Below are 21,743 nucleotides of genomic sequence, written 5' to 3'. Positions count from 1 at the left end.
CTGAGCAACTTTTTTTCTATTTTAAATAAACTCCAACTTGTCTTCATGCTGACTCATCCTGAAATTCAGGTCAAAGCAAGGATTTAGTTTTACCTGAGATAAGATCCTAAAATATTAAGGGAACTCAGAGAAGACTGGAGCAGCCCTGGCTGTATAGCTTGTCAAGGAAGTATAGCATGAGAGTATAGCACACTTTGAATCAGAAATTCTCCATGAGAGCACGGAACAGCTAGTCCAAATATAGGAGAGCAGCAACACGGGAACAAGAGAGGTGTGGGGAACCTGGCAAAGGCTCACCAATGGATGCAAATAAGCTTAGGCAAAAACTATGGACCATAAGAAAAAAACTAACAACCACCCCCCTCCCCCCCCCACACACACACAAAGAATAAAATCTCTGGAATCAGGCAAGAAAAGAAAAGGCTACGAAAAGTTAAACAAAAGCACCATTGTGACTTCCATACCACCTCAGTCTTGGACTCAAAAACACTGAATGCCGAGCACAATAATATTCAACACAGCAGAGAAAATGTTCTTACAAGCATGTTGATGGTCTCAAACTGAGAAACTCTTCCATAAAACTGAGTCCTAACATAACAAAAAGGTGGAGGGAAGCAGCAAGCCTAAAGACCAGAGCCTGATACCAGAACCCACATGGTAGAAGGACAGAACTGAGGGACAGATCTCTCTAGAGCGCGCTCTCTTTCTCCTCTCTCTCTCTCTCTCTCTCTCTCTCTCTCTCTCTCTCTCTCTCTCTCTCTCCCACACACACACATACACACACACACACACAAACACAAGTCTTAAACAGAAACATCAGTATCAATGAATAATAACTAATTCCTTTTCATTTCAGAGCCTAGCAGCCTTCACTCTACTCACTTATGAATTGGCAAAATCAATACCAAAAAATAGTTACATTCCCTAAAGCAATCTACAGATTCACTGCAGTTCCATCAAAAATCCAATGATATTCTTCACAAAATTAGAACAAAAATCATAAAATTTATTTGAAGCATAAAAGACCCCAAACAGTCAAAGTGATTCTAAGTTACAAGTATCACAGTGCTTGTCTCAAATTACACTACGTAAAAATAGTAAAAGAAACCATACAATACTGAACAAACACAGACAGGCAGACCAACAGAACAGTACAGAGAACCTAGACGTGAGAGAACACAGTTACAGTCACCTAATTTTTTGTTTGTTTTGTTGTTCAAGACAGGGTTTCTCTCTAGCTTTGGGGTCTTGTCCAGGAACTCGCTCTGTAGACCACACTGGCCTCAAACTCACAGAGGTCCACTCTGTCTCCCCAGTGCTTGGATTAACGGCAAACAGTCACCTAATTTTATATAAGTATCAGAAACACATTTTCCTTTTAATAAAAGACAGATAGCCTCTTCTACAAATGATACTAGGAAAAAATGGATATAGTTCCATGTAGACTTGCACAAAACCCTACTCAAAATGGCCAAAGACCTTAAAGAAAAGCCTGAAACTTTGACACTGTGAAAGGAAAATGAGGCGATTACTTCAAGCAATAGGCATAGGCAATGACTTTCTGAGAAGGGTCCAACCAGCATAGAAAATAACGCAAAACTGACAGATGGAACGGTCGGAGAGCTGGCTGAGAGGACTGGAGCGCTGCCCGCAGAGCCCGAGGTCGCCGGTTCGAGTCCCAGGTAAGTCTGTACTGTGTGTGTTGTGATGTAATGTGTCTGTGTATGAATGTCTCTGTGCTGTCTGTGTCTGTGTGCTGTGTGAGTGACGTCTGCTTGCATAATTAATCGGAAAAAAAAAGAATTGACAGATGGGAAATTTAAAAACTTGGGCAAAGCAAAGGAAACAGCTACCAGAGAAAATAGACAGGGGGAGGGGAGAGTCTGCCCTCTACAAATCAGTCATGGTATCTGGGATGGCTTGAATGAGAAAAGTCCCCATAGGCTCAGGTGTATACTTGAGTACTTGATTCCTGGCAGGTGGAGCTTTGGGGTTGGTTTAGATGGTGCAGCCTTGCCAGAGGAAGTGTATGTCACTGGAGGTGGGCTCTGAGTACCACCTAATTCCTGTTTAGTTCTCTTTGTGCTTGTATTTGAGCTCTCAGCTTCCTGTTCAGCCATAATGCTGGCCTCCTGGCAGTGATGGACCCTTTTTACTCTGGAACCATAAGTCAAATACACCCTTCTTTCTATAAGTTGTTAGAATAATAGGTATTAATAAGTATATTATTAATTATTACTATCTAGAATATATATAAATGTAAAAAACATTAAATATGAGTTTTTAACTTATCAAATGCTATAAAACTATGTTTATGACAAGGAATTAAATTTTTTTTAATCTTCCCACCTTGTAAGACTTTAAAGCAAATGTTTTAGCGCACACACCCAAATACAGTAAACCCTTTTTATACTAAGGCTCTGCTATTTTGTGGGATTAAAGTGGCTGACTTCTTTCCCCGTCATTTTCTGTGTGTCCATTCCTTTAAGACTAGCCATCATGAGAGACTGAGGCTGGACGCTAATGGGGAGGGGGGTCACCAACAGTTACCACTATCCACATTAGAATAAAAAGTCAAGTGCACTTTCTGTTTCCCTCGATTTATTCTGCTGAGGCAATAATGACCAAGAGTAAACAGAGACACTTCGATTGGAGTAGTAGTCTTTGTGATCTCCAAACTTACTTTTAACATAAAGAACTGCAAAAATGAAATATAAAAAAAATACAAAATAAAATCAAAAAATATATAAAGGCTTTTAAATCAATAAACAGGCTTGGGAACTGAACAGATGATTCTCAAAAAGAATATAGATAACGGGCAATAAATACTTCCAGAAATTCAAACTAAACTGCTTTCAGATTCTGTCTCAACCCAGTCAGAAAGGCTGTCATCAAAAAACTAAAAATTCCAGTAATGACTTGGGGAATGAGGAACCCTCATATTGCTGCTGGGACACAACATTATGTACATTAACATGGAATTTCCTCCAAAATACTAAAAAAACACAACTATGTGACCCAACTACACCACTCTTGCATTATATACCCAAAGGACTCTAGTCAACAAACCACTGAGATAATGCATGCCCATGCCTATTCCTTCACCTATTCCTGTAATAGGCAGAAAAATGAAGCAGGCCAGGCATCCATTGATAGATGGACAATGTGTTAAATACACACAGACATATATTGTAACAATGCATTATGATGAAAATATTTCCTACATTCTAAGACTGGAACTTTTGCTGAGTTAATAATATATCTTGAGGTCATTTAAGCCTTAAAACTGCTTTCCAAACGAGTACTCAGCCTGTTCCTTTAATCTGCTTTTAAGAGAACAGCGCAGCAATCAACCTTACTTCCCTTGGATTCCCCGTGTAATTAACTTTTACAACCTAAACTAAGCATAGCTGTAATCTTAAATTATGTGCCCTTCCACACCCCAACCCAGAACAATGCATGTGTATCATTTTATGAAATCAGCAAATATAGAAGATGAAAGCAATCTTCCAAGTGAATAGCCACCATAAATGCTCAACACAACATTCAGATACAGATACTGATGGATGTCATAATACTGTTTGTTAAATGGGTAGGTTGAAGCCAGTGACGTCATCCCTTGTAAGACAGATTTCTGTAAAGTATTCCACTCCTACCCCATGTGATGCTTTCTATGCAGCTCAATAAACCCAGCACAAAAAAGCTGATTCTCTGTTAGAAGGATGGAGACACTGGGAACATAAAGTGGAGAATTCAAATCGGGCCTCAATGTGGATTAAATGAATCCAAAGGAAAATGCTCTTATTTCTTTATTTAATGTGACAATGATGCAATACTGATGACTCGTTAATTAACTCAAAGTTACTAATGCAATTAATCCATGCAATGTAAGTAGGATTTTATTCAGACATAAAGAAATAGGAAACATTTCCAGGAAAATGGATGGAACAGGAAATCAGTAAATAAGCTAAACTCAGAAAAATACCATTTCTTGTATGAATCTAAGGAGGGGTGTGTGTGTGTGTGTGTGTGTGTGTGTGTGTGTGTGTGTGTGTTTAGGAAAAGGATCATCATGAGACAGGAGGAAGAAATCTTTTTTTTTTTTTTGATTTTTCGAGACAGGGTTTCTCTGTAGCTTTGGAGCCTGTCCTGGAACTCTTGTAGACCAGGCTGGCCTTGAACTCACAGAGATCCGCCTGCCTCTGCCTCCCAAGTGCTGGGATTAAAGGCGTGCGCCACCACCGCCCAGCAGGAGGAAGAAATCTTAACGTAAGGTGCAGGAATGATGGGCAATGGAATACATGTGACAGAATTAGAGGGGAAAGAATCAGCAGGAAGGGGTAGGGTGATGGGAGAGTGCAGTAGGGCAGGGCAATGAATAAGAATGGAGTATATTGACACATATGCATGAAATTATCATGATGAAACCATTTCTTTGTATGACGACTTGAAATTTTAAAAGGAAAAATATTGTGACTTTCTTGTATAACAGTATATTTATTCAACATATAGACTACTGCATTTTTTTTTTTTTTTTGCTGAAGCATACATGGACAGTTCCGTATATGGCAGTTCTGTTGAACTTGCCCATATTGGATTTCATGGTCTAAGTTGATGAGGACGATTGACCAGGCCTCTTCCTTAATGCATTAATATACACATACACAAATAATAAATTGTAAGATCTCACTTGCAAGGAAAGGCAAGAACACTATTTTTATTTAGAAGTCATTATAGGAATACAAAGAAATTAACTAGCTTGTTTTAGGAAATACTCTAATAAGCCAAAGCAGTGCTCAGAATTAGGTACATCCCCTATAGCATGACAGGGGAAAACAGAAATATTATGAATATTCCTGTACCAGCATAGCTGGGAAGGCAGAGATAGTTACACGGAAACAAGCTGTTTAGTCAACCTATTAAAATGTGTGTGTGTGTGTGTGTGTGTGTGTGTGTACAGAAGATCTATTATATATGCCACACTGTACTAATCCACTTCCGGCGAGTAGGCTCCATTCCTGATTGCGCAGAGGGCTGTTGTCTGGGACGCTGATCTGTAAGGTTTTTTTCCCCCTTAAAATAAATAACCTCTCTAATAATCTAATTCCAAACTGGTGTGGGATTGTTTGTGACTTATGCCTTCACAGTACTGTTATGTAAAATTGTCAAAAATAATAATAACAACAATAAAGGAGTATTACAAAAGCAGCTCTGATGCTTCCACTCCTGACTTCTTAGCATCGCAGGTATCTTCCTGTAAGGTCACCAGTCTCTCATTAATCCCTCTAATCTAAGTATGTGTCTGTGCTGGACTCCTTTGTGTATCTAACAATAGCCGCCAATTCTTCAACACAACACTGTTTGTTGCTGTTGTTTTCTGAGTGTCCTCAAGAGATTGTTTCATGTAACATTATCTGATTCTATGACATAATGTTCTATTCTGTACTGTAGTGGATGCTTCTCTTTATTGAGATAGCACCCTTTGCTATTACTACAAATGAACTACGCTATAAACAAATACCTTTGGCTCTATGTCTTACAAAAGAGGAACCTTCTGCTATATCTAAGAAATTTCTACTAACTCAACTACCTGCTAAACTACTTGTCACAAAATCTAATCACAATTCATTGCTGATTAAAAACTGAAAACCACTTTCTTGTTAGCATTTTTTTAAAAAGGCTTAAGTGGCATTGTTCTAGTACAGTTCAGAGAATGTGATGGGTGGTACTCAGGAAGTGACACTGAGCACTGAGTATCCTACTGATTTATCCATACTATCTAATCTAACGAAGGGACAAATATTTTATTTGACACAAAATGAGAGACAATTTCAGATTTGTTCAGCCCGGCACTCAAATATTATCCCAAATCTGGTACTTTTAATCTCTGGCATACTTGAGCAGCTCGAGACCGATAAATAAATCTTTTATTTCTCACCGGCTTACTTTCTCCAGATACAAAGTTCTGCCTCCCTGTTGGAGGGCAAGGATATGATTTATAATACTGTCTAACCTCTCCAGGGCCCAAGTCCGGAGCTTATGGGTAAGCTCCACCACCCTTTGGTTAGTCTCTCTAGTCCTTGGGAATCTCTTCCCGACTCTGTTAAAAATCTGCCTCTCTAATCCACTCTCTCCAGCTCCTAAGGAGTCTCTTCTCCATAAAACAGACTACAGATGTTTGAAAACACTCCTTCCCCGTCATTCTTTGATGATATAATAGGCTAATATCAGGGAAGCCAGGTCTCCCTAACTCACAGTATGACAAAGTAATTTCCAGAACATTTCAATTCTGTAGGTAATGCATAAAGAAACTGGAGAAAATTCAGATGCATTTTGTTAATCTTAGCACGTGAAAAGGCAAAACTTGTTTTGGAAACTCAACGGGATATGAAAATATTGATTTTTCTTGGGTTCCTTTCAATTCTGACTATAAGTTCTAGCAAAGCATCATGAAAGTATGATGTAGTGAAAATGAAGAATAAGTCACTGAAACCGCATGTAGAAGCTTGATGGATTAATAAGGAGAGACACACTAAAACTGTATTTTGTTGTTGTGGGAATTAAATCAGATTTATTTGGGCCCTGTTCCATGCAGGCCAAATGATAGAAAAACTAGGCATTGAGAAGTTGCTGGTTTTACCAAGGCCAGGGAAAGAAAATAAAAGAGAAGCCAGAGAAGGGTAAGGAAGAAGAAATAATTATTCACAGAAACATCTTAAAATGGACCTTTTGGGGGCAAGGAGGGGAGGTGATACCAAGGAAACAGAATAAAGTCTACCAATAACACACTTTTCACTTATTCCCAGAATGAACTAAATATTAATTTTTAAAAAGCCATATATTTTAAAGAAAGTGTAACAGACACCAGGCAATGTGGATCAAAGCTAAGTCAGTCGGTATTCTTGGAATATAGATTTTAGTACAGCTGGGACATATGCATATAATACGATGAGCGCTGTAGTGTCAGAGAAAGAACTGTGGAAGAAAAAGCTCCTCCCCACTCCAGCAGCAAATAAAGCACAGAGGGGAGAAGAAGTGACAAACAAAATTGTAAACATAGATGTATGGCAACAAAGTTGTGAAGAACTGTCACTCAGGCCTCAGGAATCCCCATGACGACCACAGAGGAGGTGAAGCTGAAAAGTGCTACAGGAATTTGACAAGTGCTTCCATGAGTCACAAACTAAGGTCACTGCGTGGATGTTACGATAAGCAGGAAAGAAAATAGGGTATGAATTGGCACAGTTTGATGCAATTTTAGGGGAGGTAGGGGAGAAAAATATCCCAAGAGCCTAGGCAGGTGAATAAAACTACAGGCAAGTGTTGCACAACCATAAACACCTTTTCTATCTTAATTAAGCATGCATTGTGACTATAACTTTTGTAGTTTGTAATAAAATTACCACATTTCATTCTTTTCTCACAATTTCATAAATAAATTTTTTCCTTCCCATATTTATCTTTACAATCCTAGCATATGATTTTATGTTCTTCCCGTTCTAAGTATTTAAGAAAAGTCTACTTTTTCACTTAAAGGAAGCCCTTTATAGCTGCCTCTCCTTGGCATATCCAAACATGTCACTATGTTTTATTTTATTTTTATGTGTAATGGTGTGCTGTCTGCATGTACATCTATACACCATGTGTCTGTCTGGTACCCACTGGGATTAGAAGAGGGCACAGGACACACTGGAACTGGATTTACAGGTGCTTGTGAGCCATGGATGTGCTCAGAAACGAACCTAGGTCCTCTGAAAGAGAAACCATATTAACCACTGACATCTCTCCAGGACCAGCATTATTACTTTTGCACTTTGGGATTAGTAAGTAAGTAAGAGTTTCTTGTGGACAACCACCAATACTTTTCACAGTCAATAACAAAGATCTATTAAGTATCACATGGGTAATGTGTTAGCACTGAGTTACAGTTCACTCAAGAGTCACAGGTCATCTAATAAAAACCCAGCACCAGGCATATGAAGCACTCGTTTGAGTGGTTGGTCAGAGGTCAGAGTTGTCAAGAGACCCCCCCCCCCAAAATTACAGGCTTTTGTCTATTGTCCTAGGTTGCTCCCCAAAGGTGAATGGTAAGTTCCTATTGCTGAAGACAGCATGCACTTCATACACAGGTCTAGGAGACCTGAGCTAGATCTGACATGAAAGCCTCCTCCCTGAGGACTAACTTTCGTGGTACCAGAAGGCACAATGCAAAAATCTGAAAGAGATAAGCAACCGAAAGTCCTATCCAATTACTTGTCACAGGTAATCCCGTAAAATAGAAAGGTGATGGATTTGTTACTTTTCTCCTTGCAGTAATAAAATACCTAGCAAAAGCAACTTAAGGATGGGTTTGTTTAGGCTCACAGTTTCAGCGTAGTCAGTCATGAGGGGAAATCACGGTGGCAGGGTGGCTAAGGCAGTATGTGCAGTCATGAAGCAGGAAGAGATGAATGCTGGCCCTTAGCTTGCTTTCTCCTTTATACTCACTATGGGTCCCCAGCCCATGGGATGGTGCCCTACACACTCAGGATGTGTTTCTTGTTCATTTAGATCTTTCTGCAAACACCCTCATAAATGTGTGGTGATTATAAATCCTATCATGGGATAATGAAAATTAGTTATCATAGGAGACCAAAAAATAATTTAAGGTCAAAAACATTTAGTGAGAGTGTTGATGTGCTTTTCCTCCATCTGGCACAAGAGTGGATCCTAGAGACAATCTGGTTGGTATTAAGTGTGGAATTGTGCCAGGAAAGGATTTTGAAGCAGAAGGAGCAGATGTGCAAGGGAATGATTCTAAACGGTGGTAATAATGAACTCAAAGGGGACTAAAAGGGAACCAGAAAGCAAGCAGAAATAATAAATTAGAGCAAAGATTTGAGGGAGCTGGGATAGTTAGGGAGTAAACAAGCAAGGTAGAAGGCATACAGAGTGAAGTATCTGAAACTGAGATTTTTAGTTTTGTGCAATGAGAAAATCAAGGCATTATCCATTAGGAAGAGAGGCTAACATAGCATAAAATCTAAAAGAATACCTAAGGAAAGGAGGTCAAATACTGTAAAGGCAAAGTCTAAGAGGATCATCTAAACAGACACTGAAACCACTCAGAATTTCAACAGGCCTAATGCATGAAAATTGCAGGGAGCTACTCAGGAAGCACTGGGGAAGGCAGGGCTGCAGAGATGCCTGCTAGCCAGAGAGATCAATAGGCAGTCCAACAACTGAGTGCTACAACAGCAGTGGGGAGTAAGTGGTGAACTCCTCATGCTCATGCTCAGGAGCCTAGTAAAGGGAGCAAGCTTCGAAACACAGCTCCCCTACATCCCCTACATCTTCTCTGGGAAATTTTCAAACAACAACAAAACACTTCAGTCAGCATAGGTGGCAGAAATGGGACACGGACTGGAGTAAGTAGGGGGCCCAGGTATCCAAGGACCCACAGCCATACAGCACAGGTGAGAAATGGGCAGAGTAGGACACCCAGGTATGTGGGATCCACAAAAATACAGTGGCCGAGGTTTCAGAAGAAGGGAGGAGGCTGTAGCTGACTCAGGGAAGGACATCAGGTGTGTGAGGGCCACAATACGTATAAGAAGTGGGAAGCAGGCAGGGTGTGACCAGAGTAGGGTACCCAACACCCAGGGTCTCAAACATGCAGAGAAGGGCTGGAAGTGGGAAGCAAGTTAGAGATGACCTAGAGTAGAGCACCCGGACATGAAAAGTCATAGCATGTGACAGCAGAAGCAGAGCCCAGCCAAGGGTATGTTGACACTGGATAGCGATTGCTATCACTGATAATTGCTGACTCTCAGGGGAAGGGCAGGGACAGTGACCATAGCTCCGAGTGCCAATCCTAGAGCAAAAGAAATAAAGTGGGGAGAGGATAATCTGAACTACAAAAATGGAAGCCAAGAAAAGTGGAAGGAAGGAAGGAAGGAAGGAAGAAAATGTTCAAAAACTCAAAGATAAGAATGCACCCAAGAGAAAATAAAAACAATAAAGAAGTGAATTCAAGATATGAAAACAGACTCAATAATGAAAAAACTGATGAAAAGCCAAATTGAAATGACTCTGAAGCCAGGTGGTGGTGGCACACACCTTTGATCCCAGCACTCAGGAGGCAGAAGTAGGCAGATCTCTGTGAGTTCAAGGCCAGCCTGATCTATAAGAGCTAGTTCCAGGACAGGCTCCAAACTACAAAGAAACCCTGCCTCAAAAAAACAAAAAGAAAAAAGAAATGATGCTGAAAAGAAAAAAAATGCAATAAGCCAAATGAAGAGCCCAGTGGCAAACTTCATCAGCCGTGTAGATAATGCAGAAAATAAAGTATCAGGGCTTGAAGACAAAGTAGCTTTGGGCCACCATAAAAAGTCCAAATCTATGAATTATGGATACAGAAGAATTCCTTGCCATAGGCAAGTAAGGTATTTACAAGAAAATTTCCCGTTCTAGAGAAAGTGGTACTCATCCAGATAAAAGAGGTCTAACAACTCTAAATAGAAAAGACAAAATTCTCTGGCCTGGGTCTGAAAAAGCCTGGAATAAAACCGGACTCGCTGAACATAGCGGACAATGAGGACTAATGAGAACTCAAGATCAATGGCAAAGGGTTTTTGATCCTACTGTACGTACTGGCTTTGTGGAAGCCTAGGCAGTTTGGATGCTCACCTTACTAGACCTGGATGGAGGTGGGTGGTCCTTGGACTTCCCACAAGGCAGGGAACCCTGATTGCTCTTTGGGCTGATGAGGGAGGGGGACTTGATTGGGGGATGGGGAGGGAAATGGGAAGTGGTGGTGGGGAAGAGACAGAAATCTTTAATAAATAAATTAATTAAAAAAATTCGCCATGTCTTATTATAGTTAAAATTCTAAAGGCAAACAGAGAAAGGGTGGTTTTCTTAGTTAACCCCAGCTGTCGTCTAGTCATCTGAGGGAGTCTCATGTCTGTGAGATGCTGCCTTGATTGGTTAATTGGAGGCCCAGTCCACTGTGGATCATGCCATCCCCTGGGTAGGTAGTTCTGGGCTGTATAAGAAAACTGGCTGAGCAGGAGCCAAGGAGCAAGTCTAAATGTGAGCCAGCCAGCAGTGGTCCTACATGGTCCCCAACCCCACTTGTTTCAGTGATGCACTGTGACTTGAGAGCGTAAGCCAAATAAATCTATTCCTCCCCCAAGTTTCTTTTGGTTGGCATGTTTAATTAATTACAGCAAGCAAGTACACCAGGCATAATAAAAGCTGATGATTTGATACAAATTTTTAAGTCAAGAAGGGCTTATATTTGTATTCTGAGTTCTGAAAGACCAAAAACTGTCAATCTAGACTTTTATAGTCAGCAAAACTACCTATCCTAATTTGAAGGAAGAATTAAAATCTTAAAGGATTAAAACAAACTAGTGGAATTTATGGTCAATAAGCCAAATAAAAGGAAGATAATGGAAGGAATATTGAAGGGAACATACCTAAAAGGTCACAGGGGAAAAATAAATATGAGACCAACAAATCAAAAGAGATTTAGGAAAACAGTACTAATACATGCCTTTCACTAATAACTATAAATATGAGTATTCTCATTCCCCAGTAAAAGACATAAACTGGCAACTGTACTTTAGAGAAAAAGATCCATTTTTTTTTCTTTCTCCTGGATTTCTTACACAGCTCAGAACCTCCTGCCAGGGAAGGCACTGCCAATAGTGGGCTGGGTATTCTCACATCAACTATCAAGACAATCCTCACAGACACAGCCACAGACGATCTGATCTGGGCAATCCATCCATGACGACCGCCACAGATGACTCTGTACTACATCAAGTTGACAGCTTAAGCTAAGCAAGACATATGTGAGTAATGGTTCTCATCTCTACATACAGTACTACCTTACTAACAGTCTCCCTCAGTAAGATATCTATCTGCATTTTCAAGTGTTCAAGTAATTCTTGCTAAGCCATACACATGCAGTCAAACAAAGTATTACTGTGTATAATGGTCATTTGTCTTGAAAAAAACAAGTGTAGACAACTCACAACATATTAGGTATCTGTGAATAGATACTATACTTATTTCACCGTGTATGAACTCTCTCTCTCTCTCTCTCTCTCTCTCTCTCTATATATATATATATATATATATATATATATATATATATATATATATAAAGGATTTCTCACAGTCTCCATAAATATGGCCAACATGGAGGATAAAATGAACTGGGACTCTTATTCTTGTTTTGCTTTTTTATTGCTGTTTTGTTTTTGTTTTCTTTTTGGTTTTTGGTTTTGGTGTTTCTCTGTGCAACAGTCCTGGCTATCCTGGAACTTGCTTTGAAGACCAGGCTGGCCTCGAAATCACTGAGATCCACCTGCCTCTTCTTTCCAAGTTCTAGAACTAAAGGCGTGCACCACCACTGCCCAGCTTTTTTTGTTTCTTTAGATAATGTCTCTCTACCTAATCCAGGCCAGTCTTGAAGTCATTATGTAGCCTAGGTTGACTTTAAGATTCTCCTGCCTCATCCTTCACACACACACCCCACACCCCCATCCCACTCCAAGTGCTTTATAGGAAGGTATCATGGTAAACTTAATCTGCTCTCTGTATTATCATTAACATATATCATTTATATAAAATAATGGTTTTCAATACGACAATTTCACAATATTCTTTTATACTATTCACAGCCCCCCCCCTTTAGCTTCCCTTGACCTTCTATTGAATCCCACTGGTTCCTCTGCCCCTCAAAATAGAAAAATATGAAGTAGTCTCCAAATCTGCATTCCAGTTTCAGTATATGTTCTGCTGGAGCAAAAACCTGACCTGATGGTAAAGAGGAGACAGTAAAGAAGTCAGAGGAGATGCCTTCAATTCTCCTACTGTACCTTTGCTAAGCCCCTTAGCCTTACGACCCATGACTGCCTAAAGGACCCTGGAGGGGCTGGGGAACCCACCATATCTAGACTTTCAAGATTCATTTAACTAAATCAAAAGCAACATAAAGAACAGCTGCTAGGCAGGCAGTGGTGCACACGCCTTTAATCCCGGCACTCGGGAGGCAGAAGCAGGCAGATCCTGTGAGTTCGAGGCCAGCCCGTTCTACAAAAGCTAGTTCCAGGATGGTCAGGCTCCAAAGCTACAGAGAAACCCTGTCTCGAAAAACAAAAACAAAAAACCAGCTGCTAAAATTATGACTGTTGCTCCCTAAAATTATGACTGTTGTATCCTCGCAGAATTTTACCCATAAATGCTACCACTATTAACTGCAAATAATAATTACAATGTTTTCAGCTTTCTTTTTTTTTCTTTTTCTTTTTTTTTTTTTTTGATTTTTCGAGACAGGGTTTCTCCATAGCTTTTGGTTCCTGTCCTGGAACTAGCTCTTGTAGACCAGGCTGGCCTCGAACTCACAGAGATCCGCCTGCCTCTGCCTCCCGAGTGCTGGGATTAAAGGCGTGCGCCACCACCGCCCAGCCCTGTTTTCAGCTTTCTATAAAAGTATATGAGCCATAATATAAACCTCTCCCTACAAGAAGCAATAAACAGATTTAAAATATGGTAGAACTTCATTTGCATGCAGATATCAAATAATTCACCCACAGCAGACAGTATTATAGCAAATGTGATGATGGATGAAAATGCAGTTAGTGTGTCCAATGTTTGTTTCCAGAATAAGACCTTGTGATAGTGAGCAGACCTAAGAAGAAATCAGGGTTTCATGGTGCTGAAGACTTAGATGGTAAGTCACTACACGGTGACAATACTTTTCATGACAGGATGGTTTTACTGGAGAGCCATTAAGGTTTTTGTAGCTAAAATATATGATTTTTTTTTTCATGTAAATGGCCATAGTTCAAGTTCACATGGAAATTATAGCATTTAACTATTTTGATTTATTTTTATTTTAGGCTACAGAAATAATCTCTACAACTAAAATGAAGTATAGAAACACAATAAAAGCCACTAGTTTCAGGTAAGCAGGAAGTTATTTGGAAAATTTTTAATAGAGTAATATTGCTTGAGATTAAGAATCCTGCGAAAATGCTACCAATATCAAGGTATTTAAGGTTAAGAGGATTATTTTCATTAATACTAAATAAAGGCAAAATTGGAGTTTTTAAGGTAGCAAAACAAAAAATTATCTACTGCATGTAGCTGTTAGGGAAGTAAACATAGAGAGGCCATTCTACCCATGCAGCATCTAGAAAACTCCAAGAACAGTTATAAAATGATGGGAACAAAGGCAAGATTACAAGAGATTGGTATTATGAAAATAGTATGGCTATCCGGATAACTATGACTTAGTATCCAGTATCAACATGTTATGCAAAAGTTATTTGAAACGCACAAAATACAGGATCGGTCATACGTTCTTTTAATTACAAGGAGAGGGGAAAGCAAAACAGAACCACCACGCAAAACGGTAAAACTGCCAAGTTTTGGAAAAGCCAGGAAAGCCGACTTCCCAGTTACCAGCCGGGACGTGTACACAACTGCTCAAAACTAGGCGGATGACAAGGCCTGCTCACAAAAACCGTTACAAAGTGACAGCCATCAGTCATCATCCCGGATTTAATTAAGACCCCCCCCCTTTCGGTCAGGATCAGGAAGCCTGGCGAATCTAACTTCCCCCACATCCACAGTCGCTCGCCAGAGCTCCTCAGCCCTCGCCCTGGGGCAGCAGGGAGCCCACTCTCCACGGCACGCGGGAGTCACAATCCCGCTGGTCCCGAGGCGATCGGGCGGGGCGGGGACTCAGGGGAGTGCCGCCGGGACCGGGGAACACAAGGGCGCGGGGCTCACCAGCTGCCGCACCTCGTCGAAAGCGGCCATAGCCCTGGTGAGACGTCACGAAACGGTGGTCTCAGGCCGGACCCAAACGCGCGTCCCGGGCGGCTGCGGAGAGAGGACCCGCTGGGCGTTACCGGCGGGGCGCGGGGCGGGCGGGACGACCCGCAGCCGTTAATGGGCGGGGCAGCCGCTACCGAGAGGCGGCTGGGGCGGGGCCAAGGCCGGCGGGGGTGGGGACTCGCCCATGACTGCCAGGAGTTTTCCCGCGCTCCGGGCGAGGCTCTCCCGGGCGTGCTCCCCCGGGACGTTTTAGGCGAAAAAGCCACCGGGCGGGGGAAGAGGGTGACCAGAAATATGGCACTTGGAGAAAACGCTAGGCGCCTCGACGCCCCGCCACAGGCGGAACCAGTGATTGCCGGCCCGCGCGGAGCCCGGAAGTGGGCGTGGCCCGGGGCCGCAGACTGGCGCAGAGATTGCGGCCCAAACGGAAGTGGGCGTGGTGGGGCGTGTCTACTGGGACACAGCCCCAGTAAGGCGGTGTCAGCGCTCGCGGGACGGGCTCTAAAGCTGGCTTCGCGTGCACCCAGTCGCTCTCTCTCCCGGTTCTCCGGACGCGCGGCTATGCTGTCGGGCTGAACCCGTCCCGGGGCCGAGGAGCTGAGCTGCGGGATGGAGCCGAGCTCTGAGGCGATCGTGCGCTTTCTCACCGAGCGCGGGGGCCGGGCCCGACACTCAGAATTGGTGCAACACTTCAGGGACGCCCTGGGCGGCCCCCGGGAGCAGCGCACCCGCGCCCGCGAACACTTCAAGGATCTGGTCAACGCGGTGGCCACCGTGCGCACCGATCCCGCGGATGGGACCAAGTACGTGCATCTCAAGAAGAGGTTCTGTGCAGGGGGGTCCCCTCCGCTTGAGGCCTCACTCCCCCGTGATCCACCGCGTATCGAGGTGACTGAAGAGCCTGAAGTCCCGGACTTTCCAGCCGAGCCATGCGAGGGCAGCCAGCTCCAAGTGGGGGCGGATCCACAGTTGTCTCTCGGCCCGGGAGGCGAACTCAGCGACCAGGAGCTTCCGATCCCTGCTCAAAGTGGGGCCCCGTCTAAGGACTTGCCACAGGAGGTCCAGGCCGTGTCCTGGGCGTCAGTCCCCGGGCCTGGAGAGAACCTGAAACTCCCTGCACACGGCGGTGAGGAAGCTGAAGGGGGCAGTTCCCTTAGTGCGCCAAATACACCGAGGTCGGCCCGTCAGAACTTTCGGGACCTGTTGATGGGCAGCTCCCCTCAACTCAAGAGGAGCGTGTGTCCCGGGGACGGTAACTCCGTAGGAGGTCGCAGCAGAGGAGGGGGCGACTCCGATAGCGCATCCTTGGCTTCGTCATCCGCCGAAGAGGAGAGCAGCGGTGGGGGCTCGGTGACGCTGGATCCTCTGGAGCACGCCTGGATGCTCTCGGCTTCGGAGGGCAAGTGGGACAGCCTAGAAGGGCTGCTCACTTGTGAGCCTGGCCTGCTGTCGAAGCGAGACTTCATCACCGGTTTCACCTGTCTCCACTGGGCCGCCAAGCACGGCAGGCAGGAGCTCCTGGCCATGTTGGTCAACTTTGCCAGCAAACACCAGCTGCCAGTGAACATTAATGCCAGGTCGAGCGGAGGCTACACGGCCCTGCATTTGGCAGCCATGCACGGGCACGTAGAGGTGGTGAAGTTACTCGTGGGGGCCTACGACGCAGATGTGGACATCAGGGACTACAGCGGGAGAAAGGCCTCTCAGTACCTGAGTGAGAGCATCGCAGAAGAGATCAAGAACCTGGTAGGCGTCATGGACGAAGATGATGGGGACAGTACTACCGGCCGCGGGAGTGGGCGCTGGAGACTTTCAAAGGTGCTCCCGTCACACCTCATCACTTACAAACTCTCCCAGGGCGTGGAAGATGGCACCGAACATCACCACCACCACCACCACCACCACGTCGCCGAGGCCGGGAGCAAGGCGAAAGATTCAGGTCGCAAAGCCTTGGGGAGCTCCAGCGGACGGTTAAAACCACGGCTCAACAAAATCCGATTCCGAACCCAGATCATTCACACCACTCCCTCATTCAAGGACACCGAGCAACCACTGGAGGAGGGCGAAGAGGAGGAAGAGGAAAGGTCCCTTAAGGGCCACTCATCTTCCTTCAAACTGAGACCGAAGTCCAATGTATTTGGGTAAAAAAAAAAAAAACAAAATAATTCCTGCTAGAAATGCTAAGGTTTAGTTTTCTTCCAGGTAGACTAATACTGGCAGTGAATAAGAAAGTGGAACCCGAAAAGACAGCATAAATTAGCATTGTAACTTGCAGACTTGGGGTGGATCTGTAGTAATCCTTCCCGGATAGCATTCTGGGGCAAGAGAACGTCTGGAATGATTCATGATGCAATGATTTGTGCCTCTTCCCCCACCCCACCCTTGTAACCAGGAACGTGTGAGAACTGGGATTGATTGGTGACTAAGAGCCCCTTGCTGTCACCATTACTAGACACCATGCACAGTAAGGACTATCAAGTATGTTTTCCTGAGTGACTCGTAGGACGTCAGAAAAGGCAAACTGTGTGCGAACCTGGTCATGGTTGTAAGTGAACAAACCTGCAGGCTGCCCTGGTTTTCTGCTGTTTGCACTTGCTCCTTACGGTGCTAGCAAAGGCCCAGGTCAGAGTGGAAATGTGAAATACAAATGAGAACTATGTGAATCGAGATGGGAAACTTGTAAGTAGCAGTTCCCATTTTTTTTTTTGAAACAAGCAATTTCAGTTTTAATCACTGAACTGAAGAAATAAGCAGCATTTGCTTTTGAGTTACTGTAATCTGGTTTGTGCCTATATAGGATTGTCCCTATATAACACTATTCAGTATACGGTACATTATTAATCGCATTTTTTTACATAAATAGAAGAACACTTAACAGCCTATGGTACTTTTTTTTAAATATGTGTCTTAATTATCACTAACTTGTTTTGCTTCTCTGAAATTCTACCCGTTCTGAGGTTTGTACTCTAGGGTTTCTTTTTGATGAAGCTTACAATACTTAGACTGATTTACTTATTACTTAACAAGGCTTTTCTTGTTTAGAAAGTAGCAGAAATCAGCGTAAGTATTAATAGCCTATGCTTCTGTGAAGTAGTTATTAAATCAACTTAATACGGTTCTCATATAAGAGACATTTAATTTTATTAGTACATTCATAATCTCTATGCTTCGTAGCAATATTTTACAAATGTTCAAATTCTTTCACTTGATTTTTTTTTTTATCTACTCAAAGAGGTATGGTGTAATTACTGAAAAGCTAAATAGTTTGCCCATTTAGAAATGGGCAAGTTTAGTATACTTTATAAAAGGAAAAAGAAATGGAACCATTTCTGTATTTCGATGCTGCTAGCTATTACATTTCCTTATATAAATGAAAAAATGCTATTCCTTAAAATTAAACACTTTTATAACTGTGATCCTTAATTACATTCCATTCATTTGTGTTAGAGTAAATGGCTTTATAATTACTTTAAAATTTAACTCACAAATGTATTAAATCTTGTAACAGGATTAGAAATTTCTGTTGGAGACGGATTTGGCCGTCCTTCTCTCTTAGTCTTTCTGGTCTGATTGCTGAGACCTAAGTTGTTACAGTCTACAGGATAGAAGAGGGAGTGAGCAGCCAGGCCCACAGAGTGAAGGAGACTACTCAGTGTACAGAGCTGCAACATTTTGTTATTAACTAACTTTTCAAAGTCATAGAAATTCCTAACAGGTTTGTCACCTCTCTCTCAAGATAGCAGCTAAAGCTGCTTAAATATGAGTTGAAGATGCTCACATGAAATGTGTAAGTTGTGGCTAAGGAGACGGATGCTCAGTGGGTATGAGCACGTGTCCGGCAAGCATAAGGGCATGTGTTTGGATCCCCAGCACCCATATAAAAGGCTAGGTATAGGGTTGAGGGTGCCTGTAAGCCAGCATGGGGAGGTGAGACAGGCAGATCCTGAGAGCCCAGGGGCCAGCCAGCTTACCCGAAACAGTGACTTCTGGTTCAGGGAAAGAACGTCTCAAGAAAATAAGGAAGGCATAGAGGAAGTCTCCTGACAGTCCACTCTGGCCTCAGAATAAGCACACATGGGTGCTCCCAAACACTCTTGTGCCTACACTACACACACACATAAGTTGTTATCCACTTATGTGCCTTTATCTTTGTTTTAGGATTTAAGAAGTAGTTCTATACATTGATAAGCACTTTCTGTATATATGAGTGAAAAGTCAGTGTAAAAAGCAGTCACGTGTTCATGTATAAACATTCACTATATCTAGTGCAGAATAAGCTTACAATTCCCATCGTGGACTTTTAATTTCCATTTAAGGCAGCTATACAAGTAGATGTTTCAGAACTACACGAAGGTTCTATTGAACAGTCATTATTAATCCCTCCACATGTGTTAACTTTCTTTTCACACTAAAAGTTTAAAGCTATAAAGCATTTAAATTTCCTGGAGTCATTCCTAGGCTGGCCTGAAAACTCAGCAGATAAAAGTGGTTGTCTTACAAGCTTGAAGACCTGAGTTTGACCCTAGAATCCACAATGGAAGGAGAGAACTCAGTCCTGAAAATTGTCCTCCAACCTCCAGTTGTGTGTCATGGCATATACATTCCCGTACTCAAGTAACTGTTATATGCACAAACACAAAATAAATTTAAACTTTAAAAACACAAAACAGAGGGAACTCCTAGGATTCCTTGTCATGATGTACTTTGTACAGTAACATTTTAAGCTACTTCATTCCTCTTACTTTTTAATTTCCAAATCAAAAGTAGAAAAAAATGATTTGTAGAATTTGATAATTATCATGAAGTTGTGTCTCCCAATAGTGGCAATACATTGAAATACAGGCATCTATTAACCAGAGACTGTACTTTAAAAACGAGTTTGTTCTTGTGTCTTCCAGGTACGCTTGTATAGTATATAAAATGCAGGTAATGTGGTACTAGTTCATTCACACCTGAGATATTGTAATGTGATGTTTTGTCTTTTGCTTTTTAAGTAGGTCAAAGCTTGTGAGTTTCAGAATCTGTAAGTTTTGTCAAAATAAAATGTTCATAGTAGAAATCGAACTGTCTAAGTTTCTGTAGTCCTTTAGCTACTTTGAGTGTGCAGTGTTTTATGGTTTGCAAAATACTTTTCCAAGTTTTAATTAAAAAAAAAATAGTCTCGGGCTGGAGAGATGGCTCAGTGGTTAAGAGCATTGCCTGCTCTTCCAAAGGTCCTGAGTTCAATTCCCAGCAACCACATGGTGGCTCACAACCATCTGTAAAGAGGTCTGGCACCCTCTTCTGGCCTTCAGGCATACAGGCAGAATATTGTATACATAATAAATAAATAAATATTAAAAAAAAAGAAACCCTGTCTCAAACAACAACAACAACAACAAAAACAGAAAAAAAATAGTTTAAAAAATTTTCCTACTCGCTAAGGATATGGGCTACAGCGTCCCTAATTATAGGTAGAAAATGAAGGTTCAGGACCTGGCGTGTCTTCCTTTCCGAAACTTTATCTTTCCTATACATGACATTGTCAGATTTTTTTTTTTTAAAAGTTGCGGTAGTTTGGCAGTAGTGATGTATGAGTCTCTTTGAACGAAGAACAGGACCTCTACCTTTTAAAAAGGAAAACTTAGAGGTTTGAGAAATGGCTCTGTCAGTACAGTGCATATTCTGGCATTGCAATCCCTCACAGGCACGCCCAACTGCTTGTCTCCCGGGTGGAGCTAGAGCCTGTCAAGTTAATCAGTGTCAAAGATCACGAGGTGAATCTCAAAATTAAATACTCTGGTAATTTCCTGAAAACCAGAGTTCTTTTGAATTATGCCAGTTGTAGAAAGATGTATGAAACTGAGATCATGCTGGGCGGTGGTGGCGCACACCTTTAATCCCAGCACTCAGGAAGGCAGAGGCAGGTGGATCTCTGTGAGTTCAAGACCAGCCTGGGCTACAAGAGCTAGTTCCAGGACAGGCTCTGGCTCCAAAGCTACAGAGAAACCGTGTCTCGAAAAGAAAAGAAAAGAAAAGAAAAGAAAAGAAAAGGAAACAGAAAAAAGAAACTGAGATCATGTTAACCTAAATAAGCTATACTCAGAAAAATGTTTCATGTTTTCATTTATGCAGAATCTAGATTATTGTGTATACATTCAGTTATGTGTGTATACACACTCACACGAAGAAAGTAGAAGGGAAATTATTAGGAGAAATGGGGCTAAGGAAAGAAGAGGGGAACAAGAGAGGGTCATGGGTGAATATAAGCAGAGTAGACATTACACATGTAAAAATGTCATATGGCATCTGTTATTTAGTGTGTTCAATAAAAACATGAAAAGGGGTCTGAGAGATGATGTAGCAGTTAACAGTGCTTGCCGCTCTTCCAGGGGACGCCTTAAGTTCCCAACACATCTGGCAGCCCCCAGCTATCTTTATCTCCAGCTACCAGGGAATCTGCCACCCCATACTGGTACACACATGTCCACATGCACACACCTATGTTCCCATAATTTTTTTTAAAGGATTGGAAACCCTTTTTAAACACCACCAAACGTGACAGGTCAAACCTTTATAAGATACCTAATATTTGGAGGATATTCACATGAGGATAATTTGGAGGACAATCCCACATGAACTTGTTTCTCAAGGTACAGTGGTAGGATTGTTTAGACGTCATCCCCTCTTTCATGTCACCGTGGTACATTTTTCCCTTGATCATCTTTTTAAATGCCAATTTCATCTCGAGAAGGGGCTTTTCTATTCTGTTAATGAGTTTCCTACTTTGTCACTTTAATGTATCGTTGAGGGATGTGAGGCTAAGGGCCTCACCCTAGCTTAGCGCCTTTCATGTTGAGGTGCTGTGGAGGTGGGTCCTTACATGGAAGCCTTTATAACAGGCATGCCAAGTGAGTCAAAGGTAT

General features: G+C 42.3%; 2 protein-coding genes across 3 annotated transcripts in view; one reads left to right on the top strand and one right to left on the bottom strand.

The window, feature by feature from the left end:
• Positions 1–14,956, bottom strand: part of Septin10 (septin 10) — a 42,281-nt gene extending 27,325 nt beyond the window's left edge. The window contains exon 1 of one of the 2 annotated variants that reach the window (XM_041656066.1): positions 14,803–14,956. In XM_041656066.1, coding sequence (XP_041512000.1) covers positions 14,803–14,820 — 18 coding nt within the window. In that variant the 5' untranslated portion in view covers positions 14,821–14,956. Of the gene's footprint in view, positions 1–14,790 lie in introns of both variants that reach the window. The other variant, XM_041656065.1, reaches the window with a different exon arrangement.
• A 341-nt stretch (positions 14,957–15,297) lies between these two features.
• Sowahc (sosondowah ankyrin repeat domain family member C) lies at positions 15,298–19,896 on the top strand. The gene has a single exon (XM_041656360.1). It carries the CDS (start codon positions 15,448–15,450, stop codon positions 16,981–16,983), a length of 1,536 nt encoding a protein of 511 aa, XP_041512294.1. The 5' UTR covers positions 15,298–15,447; the 3' UTR covers positions 16,984–19,896.
• The last annotated feature ends 1,847 nt before the right edge of the window (positions 19,897–21,743 follow it).

Source organism: Microtus oregoni, unplaced genomic scaffold, assembly GCF_018167655.1.
Source record: "Microtus oregoni isolate MIOR12 unplaced genomic scaffold, Mior012 000007F_ref0000211, whole genome shotgun sequence".
Lineage (NCBI taxonomy): Eukaryota > Metazoa > Chordata > Mammalia > Rodentia > Cricetidae > Microtus > Microtus oregoni.
The sequence above is the reverse complement of the archived record's forward strand: the minus strand, read 5'-3'. Positions and strand labels throughout refer to the sequence as shown.